This window comes from Cryptomeria japonica, chromosome 8 (assembly GCF_030272615.1).
Source record: "Cryptomeria japonica chromosome 8, Sugi_1.0, whole genome shotgun sequence".
In the NCBI taxonomy this organism is placed as follows: Eukaryota; Viridiplantae; Streptophyta; class Pinopsida; order Cupressales; family Cupressaceae; genus Cryptomeria; species Cryptomeria japonica.
This window is the reverse complement of record NC_081412.1, coordinates 529,304,342-529,318,456: the sequence shown is the minus strand read 5'-3', so window position 1 is coordinate 529,318,456 and position 14,115 is coordinate 529,304,342. Positions and strand designations below refer to the sequence as shown.

General features: G+C 37.2%; 1 protein-coding gene across 1 annotated transcript; it reads left to right on the top strand.

Annotated features, from left to right (window-relative positions):
- Positions 1-1,221: 1,221 nt before the first annotated feature.
- On the top strand, positions 1,222-2,085 carry LOC131857769 (uncharacterized). The gene is made up of 3 exons (XM_059210486.1): positions 1,222-1,456; positions 1,579-1,852; positions 2,013-2,085. The coding sequence occupies exons 1-3, from the start codon at positions 1,222-1,224 to the stop codon at positions 2,083-2,085; spliced, it is 582 nt and encodes a 193-aa protein (XP_059066469.1).
- The last annotated feature ends 12,030 nt before the right edge of the window (positions 2,086-14,115 follow it).

The window sequence follows — 14,115 nt, the reverse complement described above, 5'->3', positions numbered from 1 at the left end:
ATCTCCAAAGAACTTAAAGAAATCCTTGCGCGGGAAAGACAGAATGCAAGCAGATAATTTCGTGTCTCTGTTTTCTAGGTTCTTTTTGGTCGATGTTTTGAATTATTCCAAGATGACCGTCCTTTTTTAAAATTTTAAAATAAAGGTGGGCCCCTACATGATGTTGTGTAAGTTGAAGATAACTAGGGATCCTGGCACTACGGGTTCCCTCTCTAGCTAGACGGTTGAGGTGGATTGTGACTTCGATTTGAAATTTCTCGATGCAGATGTGAAAGTGATGGATGGAGATGGCACTTGGATACATGGAGATATTGTCTTCATTAGAAAGATAGGAAAAGCCTTAGATTTTTGTGCTACCTTTACGGGAAATGATTGCATTTGGTGTCATACTTGTAAGAAATTGTAATTCTTCAAGAAGATTGAAAGTGCAGAAACATAGTTGTTTGTCCAGTCGCTTTCACAAAGTTTTGTTGTGCTTTGTTTATCCTATTCTCAACATGAGGGGCCCTCTCAAGCATACTAAACCTCGCAATTGTTTGGGGTTGCTTGACAATCAGGAAATCTGGGAGCTTTTCCAAGTGGCTAGCTTCACTCCCTTCTGCTTGGCGCTAAAAGGTTATAACAAAGAGCTCTCTGTTAGATTCTGCAACTCTTGGCAGAATGGCGTGGTCATGGTCGATAGAATTTCATTTATTGGGAGTGCGGAGTACATTGCAGAGGTGATTGGCTTACAGAATTAAGGGGAAAGAGTTGAAAGGAAAAGCTTGGGAGATTATAAAGGGTTCATGAAGTGGTTCTTTGAAAAGGGCGAGAAATCGGTGTTGTTCCAGAATGGGTATGACCGCTCTACTTTATCCAAACTCCTTTCCTATTGTTATGTACCATGTCATAAAATATTTTACCTTATAGGGTAGATACCCTACTGTGCACGGGTATCATTTCCCTATCTTGAATCACATTAGGCACCACAAGAAAATTAATATGCCTTTTTTATTGTTCTCCTCTTAGAAAACATGCATTCAAGATGGGGCTAACATCCTGCTCCACCAAGGTTTGGTATATATGTTGTACAAGTTTGTTGTGGAACACTCTCCTTTCATTAGTTGTCTTGTCTTTGTGTCTAGCAATGTTGGTGGCTCTGTGAAGGCTCCTTTTAAATCCCTCAAATTGTTGCTCTATGACCCTAAAGCTCATAATTCTCCCAGCCCGTCTTGCTCAGTTATGACTACTCCCAAGAATTATAATGTTATTCTTGAAAAAGAATCCCTTGAACCGACCCTTCTTAATATCAATCCTGAGGAAAGAAAGCTTGATACCCCTAAATGCATGCCAAAAAAGGCCAAGAAAACCAATAAAGAGTCAGAGGGGAAAAGCATTACCATAGACCTGGAGGTGAACAATTATGATAATGAAGGGAAAAAATTGATGGATGAGGGAAAGATTGAGAGCAGTTCAGGTGAGATAAGGTTGGCCCATCTACATGCAAAAGGAAGAAGAGATTTAAATAAGGAAGAAGAGATTTAAATAAGGAAGAGGAAAACTCGGCCAAGGCTAATCTACAGGAAATCTATGACTTAGAGGAGGTAGATCACTCGAAAGATAACTTAGAAGATGAGGACTTCCAGGTGAAAGAAGATGAACCTGAAGTAAACCATAATGATGAAATGGAGGAAATGGATGAAGAAGAGGAGGGGGAGGAAAAAGAGGAAGGGGAGGATGAGAGTACCAACACTGAAAGTGAACCGGAGGCCCTGCTCAAAAGCCTTGTCCACCCCAACATCTCTGAAGATGAAGATATGGTGTTGTGTTCTCCTATATCTCCTGTGTATGATGATAGTAGTAATATGGAAGGGTAATTACATGACATGAGAGAAATTGTCAACCCTGGAACAGAAAAATGATGAGAAAGACAAAAAAATCCAATTGGTGTGTGATTCAGTTAACTCTCTTTGTTGCATTATGGATGGTATCATGAAGAGTGGTGTTCTTGGAACTATTTCTGGATATGGTAGAATTAAGAAAAATATAAAGAAAGTGGCCAAGCAAGGAGTGAAGGAGCTAGATGAGGAAGGGGAAATGGACTAGAACAACACATGGGATCAAAACCTTGGAAGACTCAAAAGGGATTGAAACCTGCTAAAGAAACAGTAGATATTTTCTATTTGGCTCCTTCTTTTTTATTTTTGTTTATGTTCTGCTCATGGTGGATTATCAGGGTTTGCGTACCCATTTTGATAAACTTTATGTTTTATGATCATGCTAAAACTTTTCTTTCTAGGTTTATAGATGATATGAACACCAAAATTGTTAGTTTTAGGACTACTATTAATAGGTATACTGGGATTGTTCTTTTTACAAGTTGGAAGCTTGTTAGAATTTGTAGAAACAAGTGCAGGGTTATGAGGGTTTTTTATTACTTTTAATGGGGGACTAGATTATTTTTCTGTCTTCTGGTGGCTTCTTGGAGATGTATTGTTGTAATCCTCATCTCCGGTTCAGGGCAGTCTCCTTGCTAATCTAATAAAAAACAATTCAGTTTTTACATTTTTAATAAGTTTTATTTTATTTTTAATTTTTTTAAAGAGAGTTTATATTTATAGAGAGTTTATTTGAAAAGTGATAGTGATTGTATGATTTCTTTTCTCACAGAAATTGTAACTGTCTTAATTGGCCAAATACAAATATATGTTTTTCTTTCTTATTTTTAAAACAATCAAAATGTTACAATCAATTTATGATCACTTTCCCCACTCAAATTATAAACATTTAGATTGTTCAAATGTAGCCTTTAGGTATTAGCAACATAGACATATATAATTTAATATAATTTTAGCTACTACCATTTCCTTCATTAAATGTTAATATTTGTTTGTATATATATTAAGGTCAACCATCCACTCAAACTTTCAAATTTTAGTTTTAATTTTTTTTTAAATGGAAAATACCTTTCTAAATCAATTTATTCATCAAAAATTAAATATTGTTCCTACAATGAAGTTATAATCATTTTTGTTTACCTTTCCACCTCTTAACCCACTTTCACTTCATTTTCATGTAAACCAAAACAATGCGCCTATTGGCTACATGTTGCATGACAAAACTATGCGGTTGCTAGTTCTATGTCGTTTGTAGAAATATGTTTTACACTTTCTTCCCAATGGTTTTTAACTTTTTCTTTGCAATCTATTTATTTTTCAAATGGTGTATTTATAATATGTTTTAAGGGATGACAATATGTCATAATGGGAAAGTTTCTCCTAGATCAACCATTCAAAATGTGAATTAGTAGTCATTAATTTTGATCTTCCATCATTCTTATACTCCTTGCATATTTTTGGACAATTAGATTCATTTTAGCAAAAACCAAAAAGTGTTTAAAGCAATGAGAATTGAAAAAATGCTCTCAAATCATGAATGTATTGAATGCCTTTAAATACAAGACATAAATAAAATGCCAAAAAGTGTTCTTAATTGGCTCTTAAAAGGAAAGGTTTCTTTAAAAATATAAGTTTAATTATTTTTTATTATCTTGAGATTATAAATATGTGCATTGATAAATGAATTTGTATATTGACAAGAAGGATGTAATTGGATATATAGAGATGAGAGAGGTTTAGGATTGTGGGAATGTGAGAAATTTTATAATAACGATGAAAAATTAATAGCAAAACTGAATGCGACAAATGTAAGCATAAGATGAGTGTATAGAATTGTGTTAGTGTGTGCAAAAGAAAAAGAAGGATGACTGAAAGACAATATATATAAATAAATGTATTGATAGATAAAAGATTAGAAAAATGAATTCCATTTTTCCAGAAAAATGTAACATATACACATATTTATATATCTTTTCATAATAATTACAAAACTGAAAAAAAATCTCATAGCTACTAAATACAGACCGTAAATCTCAATGCCCAAGCAGGAGAAATTAAAACATGTGAGTATTTACTTTCACCCTTCTAAGAATGAGAAAGCGTCCAAACTGATATAATCAATCATTGAAAAGGAAAAGCAAACTGAATAGCTACGCCTTGCGTTATTCTACTTTCTCTTTTTAAAATACCAATGAAGATTCCAATACTTTTTGGAGTTTTACATTTATATTGTAGAAAGAACATTAAAATTGTGTGCAGAGTTTAGAAGCAAAAGAAATGCTTTGAAGATGACTGCTCGCTTAGAAGATTGCAGATGAAATTGTTGGAGTAAAGCTTGGAACATAATTAACCTAAAATTGTGTCGATGAAAATCGATGAATTTTAATATAATTAATCCTGTCATTAACTGTACATTTTCAAGTTCTGATATGTTAGTCTGTGTTCGGATTTAGTTCAGTTTCAATTTTACCCGTATACTTTTATCACTGTCCCCTTTCTTTTAAAATGTTGTATTGTTGGCAAAAGGGTAAAAACTTTATTGAGAATCAGAATCAAGCATTACAAAAAGAATCAGACCCTGAGGCCCCTGAGAAGGACAACTAGCCCAATCACAAATCAACCAACTTCAAGGCCACCCATGTCCTCAATGAGAATCATCTGCAATCCCTGACAGTAATCCCCAACGAGATGCTCCTAGCCTTCCACTTTCCACTCATTATCATGCTTCGATGCCCACTTGGCCAAACATTCCACCACACCATTCCATTCACGGGGAATATGGATAAAGGACACTTGCTCCATTAAGGAGATAATTTGAAGAATCTGCTGAACAATCTCTGCCAACTGCCACTGTATCCCACTCTCCTTTTGATCAGATAACAAGTTAACAACAATCTATGAATCCAATTCACAAATCACCTTCCTAAAACCCCTTGCCAAAGCCCACTCAAGTGCATAAAGAATCGCAAAACCCTCCATAAGATTATTAGACTGATACCCTTTATGCACCGAAAAGAGGAAAACAACCTCCCCCCTGCTATTCCTGCCAACACCCCCAACACTTGCAGGGCCTGGGTTGCCCCTAGATGAGCCATCAGTGTTGATCTCGATATACTCATCCTTAGGGGGTGTCCACCTTCCAACCCTTTGCACCTTCCTTGTAGCCCATCTACCTTTCCTGACACAAGCAAAGTCAGGAGACAACTCCTGCAAGCCAAGCCTACTCACAATATCCGCCTCATCTCTACCCAATGGGAAATTCACCTCACATTTAACTTCCATTGTCTCCCAAATTATAACAATGATCCTATTCAAAACTATTTGAACAAACAGTTTGGCCTCTTTCGGGAGGCCAAACTGTTTGTTCAACAAGTTTTGAATAGGAACTGCCACAGAATGAAAATGGGCCCAATATACCAGACCTTCTGGAGGAAGGAGGACTGTTGGTGTAAATAATTATTCATCTTGGATATTAATACACCTTACTTAAGTTTACTTAGGTACATGCATTTCATGGTAGTTTGGGTATGAGACACTTGGGTGTTTGTGCCACATTGGGATAGTGTGTGTAGGAGAATTTCCACCTTTTATGGTGTTGATCTTGTTGTTACACTCCACATTCAATGGGCGATCCACCTCATGTGGAGTATTATATTGTTTCTCCTACCTACCCTTGTTTCTTATTGAGCCACATGTCATGTTTGTGTGCTCACATATCCATATAGCCTTGCCTATATAAGGAGGCTCATATTCATTATATGCAACGATCGCTTGATGATCCAGTTGATCAGTATTTTCATCTTGATAGAATACAGTTTATTCCTATCATTTATTTTGTTCTCTCTTATTTGTGCTTTCCATTGCCTCTTGATCTTGACAAAATATCACATGGTATCAGAGCTGGTCCATGTCTTACATGGTATCAGAGCCATTAGATTGTCAATGGTTTGCTAATTGAGAAAAATTTGATGCTATTTGGGGTTGTGTATTTTGGAGTTTTCTATTGCAGGTTATTATTGAAGCTTGATAGGTCAAATCTGTGGTTACCATTGGATTTAGGAGATCCAAGAAAGTTAGTTTTGTCTTTTGTTTCATCCAAATCTGACTTCGGAGGCCAAATCTAGAGGCATTTGAAGTTTGACGTTGCGGCGGAAATTTTCCAGAAATTATAATTTTGCAGGCAATTTTCAAATAGCGATATCTCACTCATCCAGACTCATTTTTTCGAGCAATTTTTTTTTTTGTGGGGTATAGTTTCATGATGTGGATAGTGGTGTAGGAGTTTTCTGATTTTGGGATACAGGTTTTTCAGAAATCATGAAATCCCGATTTTTACAACTTTTGAGGCTTCGTTTGGGCTCATATGGACTCCTTTTTAGGTGCCGTTTTTTTTGAAAGTGCATATTTTTTCATCTACTTTCATAATATGCCATCTGTTTGTAGTGATTTTAAGTAGAAATTGTACTTTCATTATTTGGCCATTTTTGGCATATTTGGTACTTGCATTTTGCTTGGATCTCAGTTTAGATCACTAGCGATATTTGTTGAAGTCTCTTAGATATCATTTTCAGAAGTTGTAAATTGAAATCAGAAGTCCACTTTTCCTTGTGTTGCAAGTGGCCCATTGTATACCCACTAAGTATAAAGTGCCAAAATCACCATTTTGGGGGGATTTCTTAATTGAGTATTTTGGGGGGGTGTCTTGTGTGATTGTGCCTCTCTCTATCTTGTGTTTTTTCATTTTGGTGCTATGGGTTCTCCTAAATTTCCACTTTAAACTCCTCATAATTATGCATCATGGAAGATTAAGACATGGAGTAAACTAATGGAAAAAAGACTCATTCATTATGTAAATGAAACTATAACACCACCACTTGATCCTTAGGCTGATCCTAATGCTCAAATTGAATGGCTTACTAAGAATGCTATGGCACTTGGAAATCTTAGAAAGTATGTATCAGATGACCTCATTTTTCACATTGATAAGTGTACAACAATTAAAGAGGCTTGAGATATTTTTCAGAAATTGTATGGTCAAGTTGATGAGATTAAGGGCTACAAGCTTGATAGTGAACTCACAACTTTGGATCCCAAGGATTTTGATACAATCCAAGATTATGTCACAAAAGCAACTGAGTTAAGAGAAAAGCTAAAGGATTCTGGAATTAACAAAAATGATGCTCAATTGGTTTATAACTTGTTGGACAAACTTCCTTCAGAGTATGCAGCCTTTGTATCTAGCTTTCACACCCATAGGTTAGCTCAAGGTTCCTCATACACTTCTCCCTCATTTGATTCATTCATGGAGATGTTGATACTTGAGCAATCTAAGTTGACCATGATGGGGATTCTCAAATCTTCAAAGTCACAAGCTTTGGTGGCTAACAAAGGGAATCAAAGTAATCAAGGAAAAGGCAAGAATCAAAGGCAACCTAAGTCTAGACCACAACAAGATGGAGCACAATTTTCCTCTCCACAACAAGATGATTCACCATTCTCACCTAAGAGGAAATCATATAAGGACAATCATTTTTGTGGATATTGCAAGAAGTCGGGACATGATGAACATCATTGTTATAAGAAGGAAATTGATGAGTTGAAGAATCTTCTTGAGAAGAATAGAATCAACCTACCTTCTAGAATGTCCACATCGACTTCTTCTTCCAAGGATAAAGGAAAGGATCACTTTTTTGGGACAGATAAAGGAAAGGGACAAGCTCTTTGTGCTATTACAAGTCATGATTCAGGGAGATGGCTTCTAGATTCAGGGGCTTCTCATCATATGGCATATTCATAGTCTATGTTTTCTACATTTGAGCCTTGCCACATGCCACAGATTTTGATGGGCAATCATACATACATGGATGTGATTGGGAAAGGATCTATTGCCATTGGGGATAACTCCTTCAATGATGTGTTGTGTGTACCCCACTTGACAAATAATCTTCTTTCCATCTATCAAATCACACATGGAGCAACTAGGAAAACTGTGGAGTTCACACCTGATTCATTTATCATTAGAGACTTGGAGAGTGGAGCTATCATTACGACTGGGGTGGTTGATCATGCATCTCAGTTGTACTCTTTTTCACATTTTGGTCCTATTGATGAGGTTGATTCTTCCTATGTTGATGATTTAGATTTTGAGGAGAACTTTGGGCATTTGAACTTGGGGATTCTCACATGTGACCCCATTCTTGAACCTTGCATTTCATCTCCTTCTATTGATATCACACCACCTATTGCACTTGATGATGCAGCTAGTGTGACAGTTTTGACTTCTTATGATTCAGTGCAGCAAGATATTTCATGTCTTCCAGCTTCAGTTGATTGGGATGCCTACTTGATAGACATTACAGGTTTGTTTGTGGACTCCTACATTGCAGATTTGGGAGACACCATTCATGACATTCATCTTCTCTTTGATGAAGATGATCCTTCTTTGATTGTTGCGAGGGATAACTCTGACCCTCTTGTGCATTCTCTACATGATCAATCTTTAGAGGTTGATATGATTGTGGATACTTTTGTACAACACTTGGAGGAGGTCTCTTTATCTTTTGAGGAGACATATGAGTCTTTGGATATTGTTCTACATTCATCTCCACTAGATCTTGGAGTGTCTTTTTCAGCAGTGTGGCACAATTTACCACCTTTGGAGGGGGTACCTTTCAGCATCGACATGCAGACACTTGAGCAGTTTTCAGATATTCCTTTCATCATGAGTTTTCTTCATACATCTTGTTGAAATGTGGCGACTGATTAGCAAAGTACTGTACACACATGCGGTTTTTTGTTGATGAAAACCGACATTGTAATAAAACCCTAAAAAAGGCCGACTTTGTTTGTTGCCCTAAAACCGCATGTTATAAGCGGCTGGGATGCTTAAGGCATTGGAAGGTTGATGTACTATTTTTGCTGGATAATAAGAAAGATTGGACGGCTGTGTATGGTGGACGTAACCCATTCTGAGTGAACCACATTAAATCTCTATGTTATCTGTGTCCTGTTTTATTTCTTTATCTTTTGTATTTAAATCTGCATATAATTGTTAGTTCATATTTGCTTCGGATCTGCTTGGAACCCTAACAATTGTTATCAGAGCGAGGTTTTCTATAAATTGGCAGGACTTTCAGATTTGAGTGGGAGCAATGGAGGATTCCAAATTCAAGGTCGAAAAGTTTAACGGCCAGAATTATCAGTTATGAAAAATGCAGATGGAGGATTACCTGTATCAAATGGATTTGTGGCGGCCATTGGAAGGAAAGATAAAGAAACCGACCACAATATCAGATGAAGAGTGGGACATTTTAGATAGAAAGGCACTGAGATCCATTTGATTGTGCCTTGCGGCGTCTGTAGCATTCAATATAACAGAAGCAAAAATGACTGTAGATTTGATGGCAACATTGGCTAAGCTGTACGAGAAACCCTCAGCTTCGAATAAGGTATTTCTTATGAAGCGTTTGTTTAATTTGAAAATGAGTGAGGGAGGATCTGTAGTGGAGCACTTAAATGAATTTAATACAATTACCAGTCAATTGTCTTCAGTAAAAATTACCTTTGTAGAAGAGGTTAGGGCTCTCTTGATTTTATGTTCTTTGCCAGAAAGCTGGAATAGCTTGGTTATGGCTGTAAGTAACTCTGTCTCTGGTAAAAATACTTTGGTATTTGATGATATTGTTGGTGTTATCCTAAGCGAGGAAATGCGAAGGAAAAGCATAGGTGAGACTCCAACATCATCGGGTAGTGTTTTGAATGTGGAGAATAGATGAAGATCAAAGGAAAGAGGAAAAGGCCCTGGGAATGAGAAGTCACGAGGGAAGTCAAAGAAATGATGCTCTCAATCTAGAGGAAAGAAAGATTGCTGGTACTGCGGAAAGCCTGGTCATCTAAAGAAAGATTGTTGGTCTTGGAAAAACAAAGAAGGAGACAAAAATGAAAATGACAGTAAGGAAGCTAATATTGCAAGTAATACTTTACAAGATGCTTTAATCTTATGTTTGGATAATGTTAATGATTCCTGGGTAATAGATTCTGGGGCTTCATTTCATGCTACACCCCATAGAAAATATTTTCTAGATTATGTTCAAGGTGATTTTGGACAAGTATATTTGGGTGATGATGAGCCCTGTCAAATTGTTGGAAAAGGAAAGATAAAGATCAAGTTGCAGAATGGTAATGACTGGTTTCTGCAGGAGGTAAGACATGTTCCTAATTTAAGCAGAAATTTAATTTCTGCAGGGCAACTAGGTAGTGAAGGTTGCATAGTTACCTTCTCAGACAGTATGTGGAAGGTCACTAAAGGATCATTAGTAGCAGCTAAAGGTGCGAAGGTAGGCACATTATATCTGTGTACTGGTAACACTTACTCTACCTTAGCTGCTACAGATAAAGTTACTGCAGGGACAACAACAATAAATGTTGCAAGAATAGATTCGATAATGTGGCACCATAGGCTTGGGCACATGAGTGAGAAAGGGATGAAAATCCTTCACTCCAAAAATCTATTGCCAGGACTAAACAAGATTGATTTAGAGTTCTGTGAAAACTGTGTTTATGGTAAACAGAAAAGAGTCAGATTTCTCAAGGTTGGGAAAGAGAAGAAGAGTGAGAAGTTAGAGCTTGTACATTCAGATGTATGGGGACTGGCTCAGGTATCATCTCTTGGTGTCTCTTGCTATTATGTTATTTTTATTGATGACTCAACCAGAAAAACATGGGTATATTTCCTAAAACAAAAATCAGATGTTTTTGAAACTTTTAAGAAATGGAAAGCTTTGGTTGAGAATGAGACAGGAAAAAAGTTGAAGTGTCTCAGATCGGATAATGGAGGTGAGTATTGCAGCAAATCATTTGAAGATTACTGTTCCTTAAATGGGATTTGAAAGCAGAAGACAGTTCCAGGAACTCCACAGGAAAATGGTGTGTCAGAGAGAATGAATAGGACCATCATGGAACGTGCAAGGAGCATGAGATTGCATGCTGGATTGCCCTTACATTTTTGGGCAGATGCTGTACATACTGCTATCTATTTGATAAATAGAGGACCTTCAACCCCTTTGGATGGTGGTATTCCAGAGGAGGCATGGACTGGTAAAAAGGTAAATTATTTTTTTCTAAAAACTTTTGGTTGCGAAGCTTTTTTCCATGTTGATAAAGAAAACAGAACCAAGCTTGATGCTAAATCTCAGAAATGTACCTTCATTGGATATGGGATAGATGAATATGGCTATCAATTATGGGATTTTGAAAATAAGAAAATAATTAGAAGTAGAGATGTTATATTCAATGAGAAGGTTATGTATAAAGAACAGATGCAGGAAAAGAAGCATGAACAGGACAAACAAGAATATGTGGTGTTGGATGAGATTCCTGAAAATGAAATGCCATAGGTACCTGATGCTCAGCAACAACATATTGTCCCACAAACTCCTGCAAGTGTTAGATGTTCTACGAGGACAAGTAGACCCCTTGAAATATTTTCTCCTTCTTTGTATTCTATTTTATTAACAGATTCTGGTGAACCAGAAGAATATGAAGAAGCAATGCAGGTGGATGCCAAACTACAGTGGCAACTAGGCATGAAAGAGGAGATGGACTCCCTGATGAAAAATAAGACTTGGGACATAGTTCCTTTACCTGCAAAAAAAAGAGCCTTTCCTAACAAATGGGTTTATCGACTGAAGGAGGAGGAAGGAGGTCAGAAAAGATATAAGGCCAGACTTGTAGTAAAAGGTTTTGCACAGAAAAAGGGTATAGATTATGATGAAATATTTTCTCCAGTTGTAAAAATGACTTCAATTAGAATTGTACTTAGTCTTGTGGCTGCAGATGATTTACATCTTGAACAATTAGATGTCAAAACAGCTTTTCTCCATAGAGATTTGGAGGAGGAAATTTACATGTTGCAACCACAGGGATATGAGGTCAAAGGTAAGGAGAACTTGGTGTGCAGGTTGAAGAAAAGTTTGTATGGCCTAAAGCAAGCACCCCGACAATGGTATTTAAAATTTGATAGTTTCATGGCTAAACACGGTTATCATAGATGTCATTCTGATCATTGTGTATATTTTAAGAGATTTGATAATGGTAGTTATATTATCCTGTTGCTTTATGTTGATGACATGCTTGTTGCTAGGTCTAACATGCAACATATAAATGATTTTAAACAGAAATTAGCCAGGTCATTTGCTATGAAGGATTTGGGTGCAGCTAAGCAAATTCTCAGTATGAGGATTACACGGGACAGGAAAAATAGAACCTTGAATTTGTCCCAAAGTGAGTATATAAAGAAGGTGTTGAAAAGATTTAACATGCAGGATGCAAAAGCAGTTAGTACACCTTTGGCTAGTCATTTCAAATTGACTAAGGAGATGTGCCCAAAGACATAGGAAGAGGTTAATAAAATGTCTAACATGCTGTATTCATCAGTTGTTGGTAGTCTGATGTATGCAATGGTATGCACAAGGCCAGATATTGCACATGCAGTGGGAGTTGTGAGCAGGTTTATGAGTAATCCGGGTATGGAACATTGGAATGCTGTGAAATGGATTCTTCGGTATTTGAAAGGAACTACTATGAAGGCATTATGTTTAAAAGGATCTAATGCTGCTCTAAGTGGATTTGTTGACTCTGATCTGGCGGGTGATATTGATTCACGGAGGAGTACTACAGGGTATGTTTTTACTATAGGGGGAACTGTAGTCAGTTGGATTTCTAGGCTGCAAAAGGTTGTTGCACTTTCAACCATTGAAGCTGAGTATGTTGCTGCTACAGAAGCCAGCAAAGAGATGATTTGGTTGCAATGTTTTCTGAAGGAATCGGGTCAGACACAAGAGGATAGCCCATTGTATATTGATAGCCAGAGTGCCATTCATCTTGCGAAGAACTCTTCTTTTCATTCAAGGACAAAGCACATTCAGCTCAGGTACCACTTCATCCGGATTATTTTGGAGGGGGGTCAGTTACGGCTTGAGAAGATTCACACAAGTGAGAATCCTGCCGATATGTTCACAAAGGCAGTTCCATAGGAGAAGTTGATTTCTTCATCAGTTTCTGTTGGTCTTCTTGATTGATAATTGTGGAATTTATACCAGTCAAGTCCTAGTGTTTTATCCAGTGGATGTTGCATGTACAATGGTGTTGTGTAGTATCAGTCTCCAAGTGGGAGATTGTTCGGTGTGGAGCCTGGTCAGTCTCCAAGTGGGAGATTGTTGAAATGTGGTGACTGATTAGCAAAGTACTGTACACTCAGCACGTATCCTCGCCCCCGAGAAAATTTTTTTTTGTCATTTTTTGTTGATGAAAACCGACATTGTAATAAAACCCTAAAAAAGGCCGACTTTGTTTGTTGTCCTAAAAACGCATGTTATAAGCGACTGGGATGCTTAAGGCATTGGAAGGTTGATGTACTATTTTTGCTGGATAATAACAAAGATTGGACGGCTATGTATGGTGGACGTAACCCATTCTGGGTGAACCACATTAAATCTCTGTGTTATCTGTGTCCTGTTTTATTTCTTTATCTTTTGTATTTAAATCTACATATAATTGTCAGTTCATATTTGCTTCGGATCTGCTTGGAACCCTAACACATCTTCCCTTCATGATTGGGGAGATTTCATGGATACACCTTTGATTTTGTTTCTTCCTAAGGGGGGGAATGTTGTTCGACGTTCGTGGAGTAGTTTCTTTGTACATCGAGCTTCTATCATTGGTGCAGATTCCACATTGAGGGGGGGCTTCCTAGTCTCTCTTCTTCTTCTTCTCTCATATGGGGGAGACTTTTTCCTCACATGGGGTTTTGTTCCTCACATTTTTCTATGAGAGTTCTCTTGTATAGCTTTCATCTCTCTTTTGGGGGAGGGTTTTTCCATTGGGTTTTTCTCTCTTTCCCCTCTTTGTGATAGATTTCTTTGTAATGGTTTTCATGCATTTGCATTTATACATGGGTACCTAACATGGCCTCATAGCCGGGACTCATCTTGCATTATTTAGTTGCCTTGTAGACTTTAGTGCATTCCCCTAAGTTTCACTTAACGAGGGGTGTTGGTGTAAATAATTATTCATCTTGGATATTATTGCACCTTACTTAAGTTTACTTAGGTACATGCATTTCATAGTAGTTTGGGTATGAGACACTTGGGTGTTTGTGCCACATTGGGATAGTGTGTGTAGGAGGATTTCCACCTTTTATGGTGTTGATCTTGTTGTTACACTCCACATACAGTGGGCG

Excerpts from the sequence above, each read along its gene's own strand:
- LOC131857769 (XM_059210486.1), top strand. The coding sequence starts at position 1,222 with ATGACTACTCCCAAGAATTATAATGTTATTCTTGAAAAAGAATCCCTT. Across the intron at positions 1,457-1,578 it reads AAAGATTGAGAGCAGTTCAG|AGGAGGTAGATCACTCGAAA; the intron begins GTGAGATAAGGT and ends TCTATGACTTAG. Across the intron at positions 1,853-2,012 it reads GATAGTAGTAATATGGAAGG|AATTAAGAAAAATATAAAGA; the intron begins GTAATTACATGA and ends TGGATATGGTAG.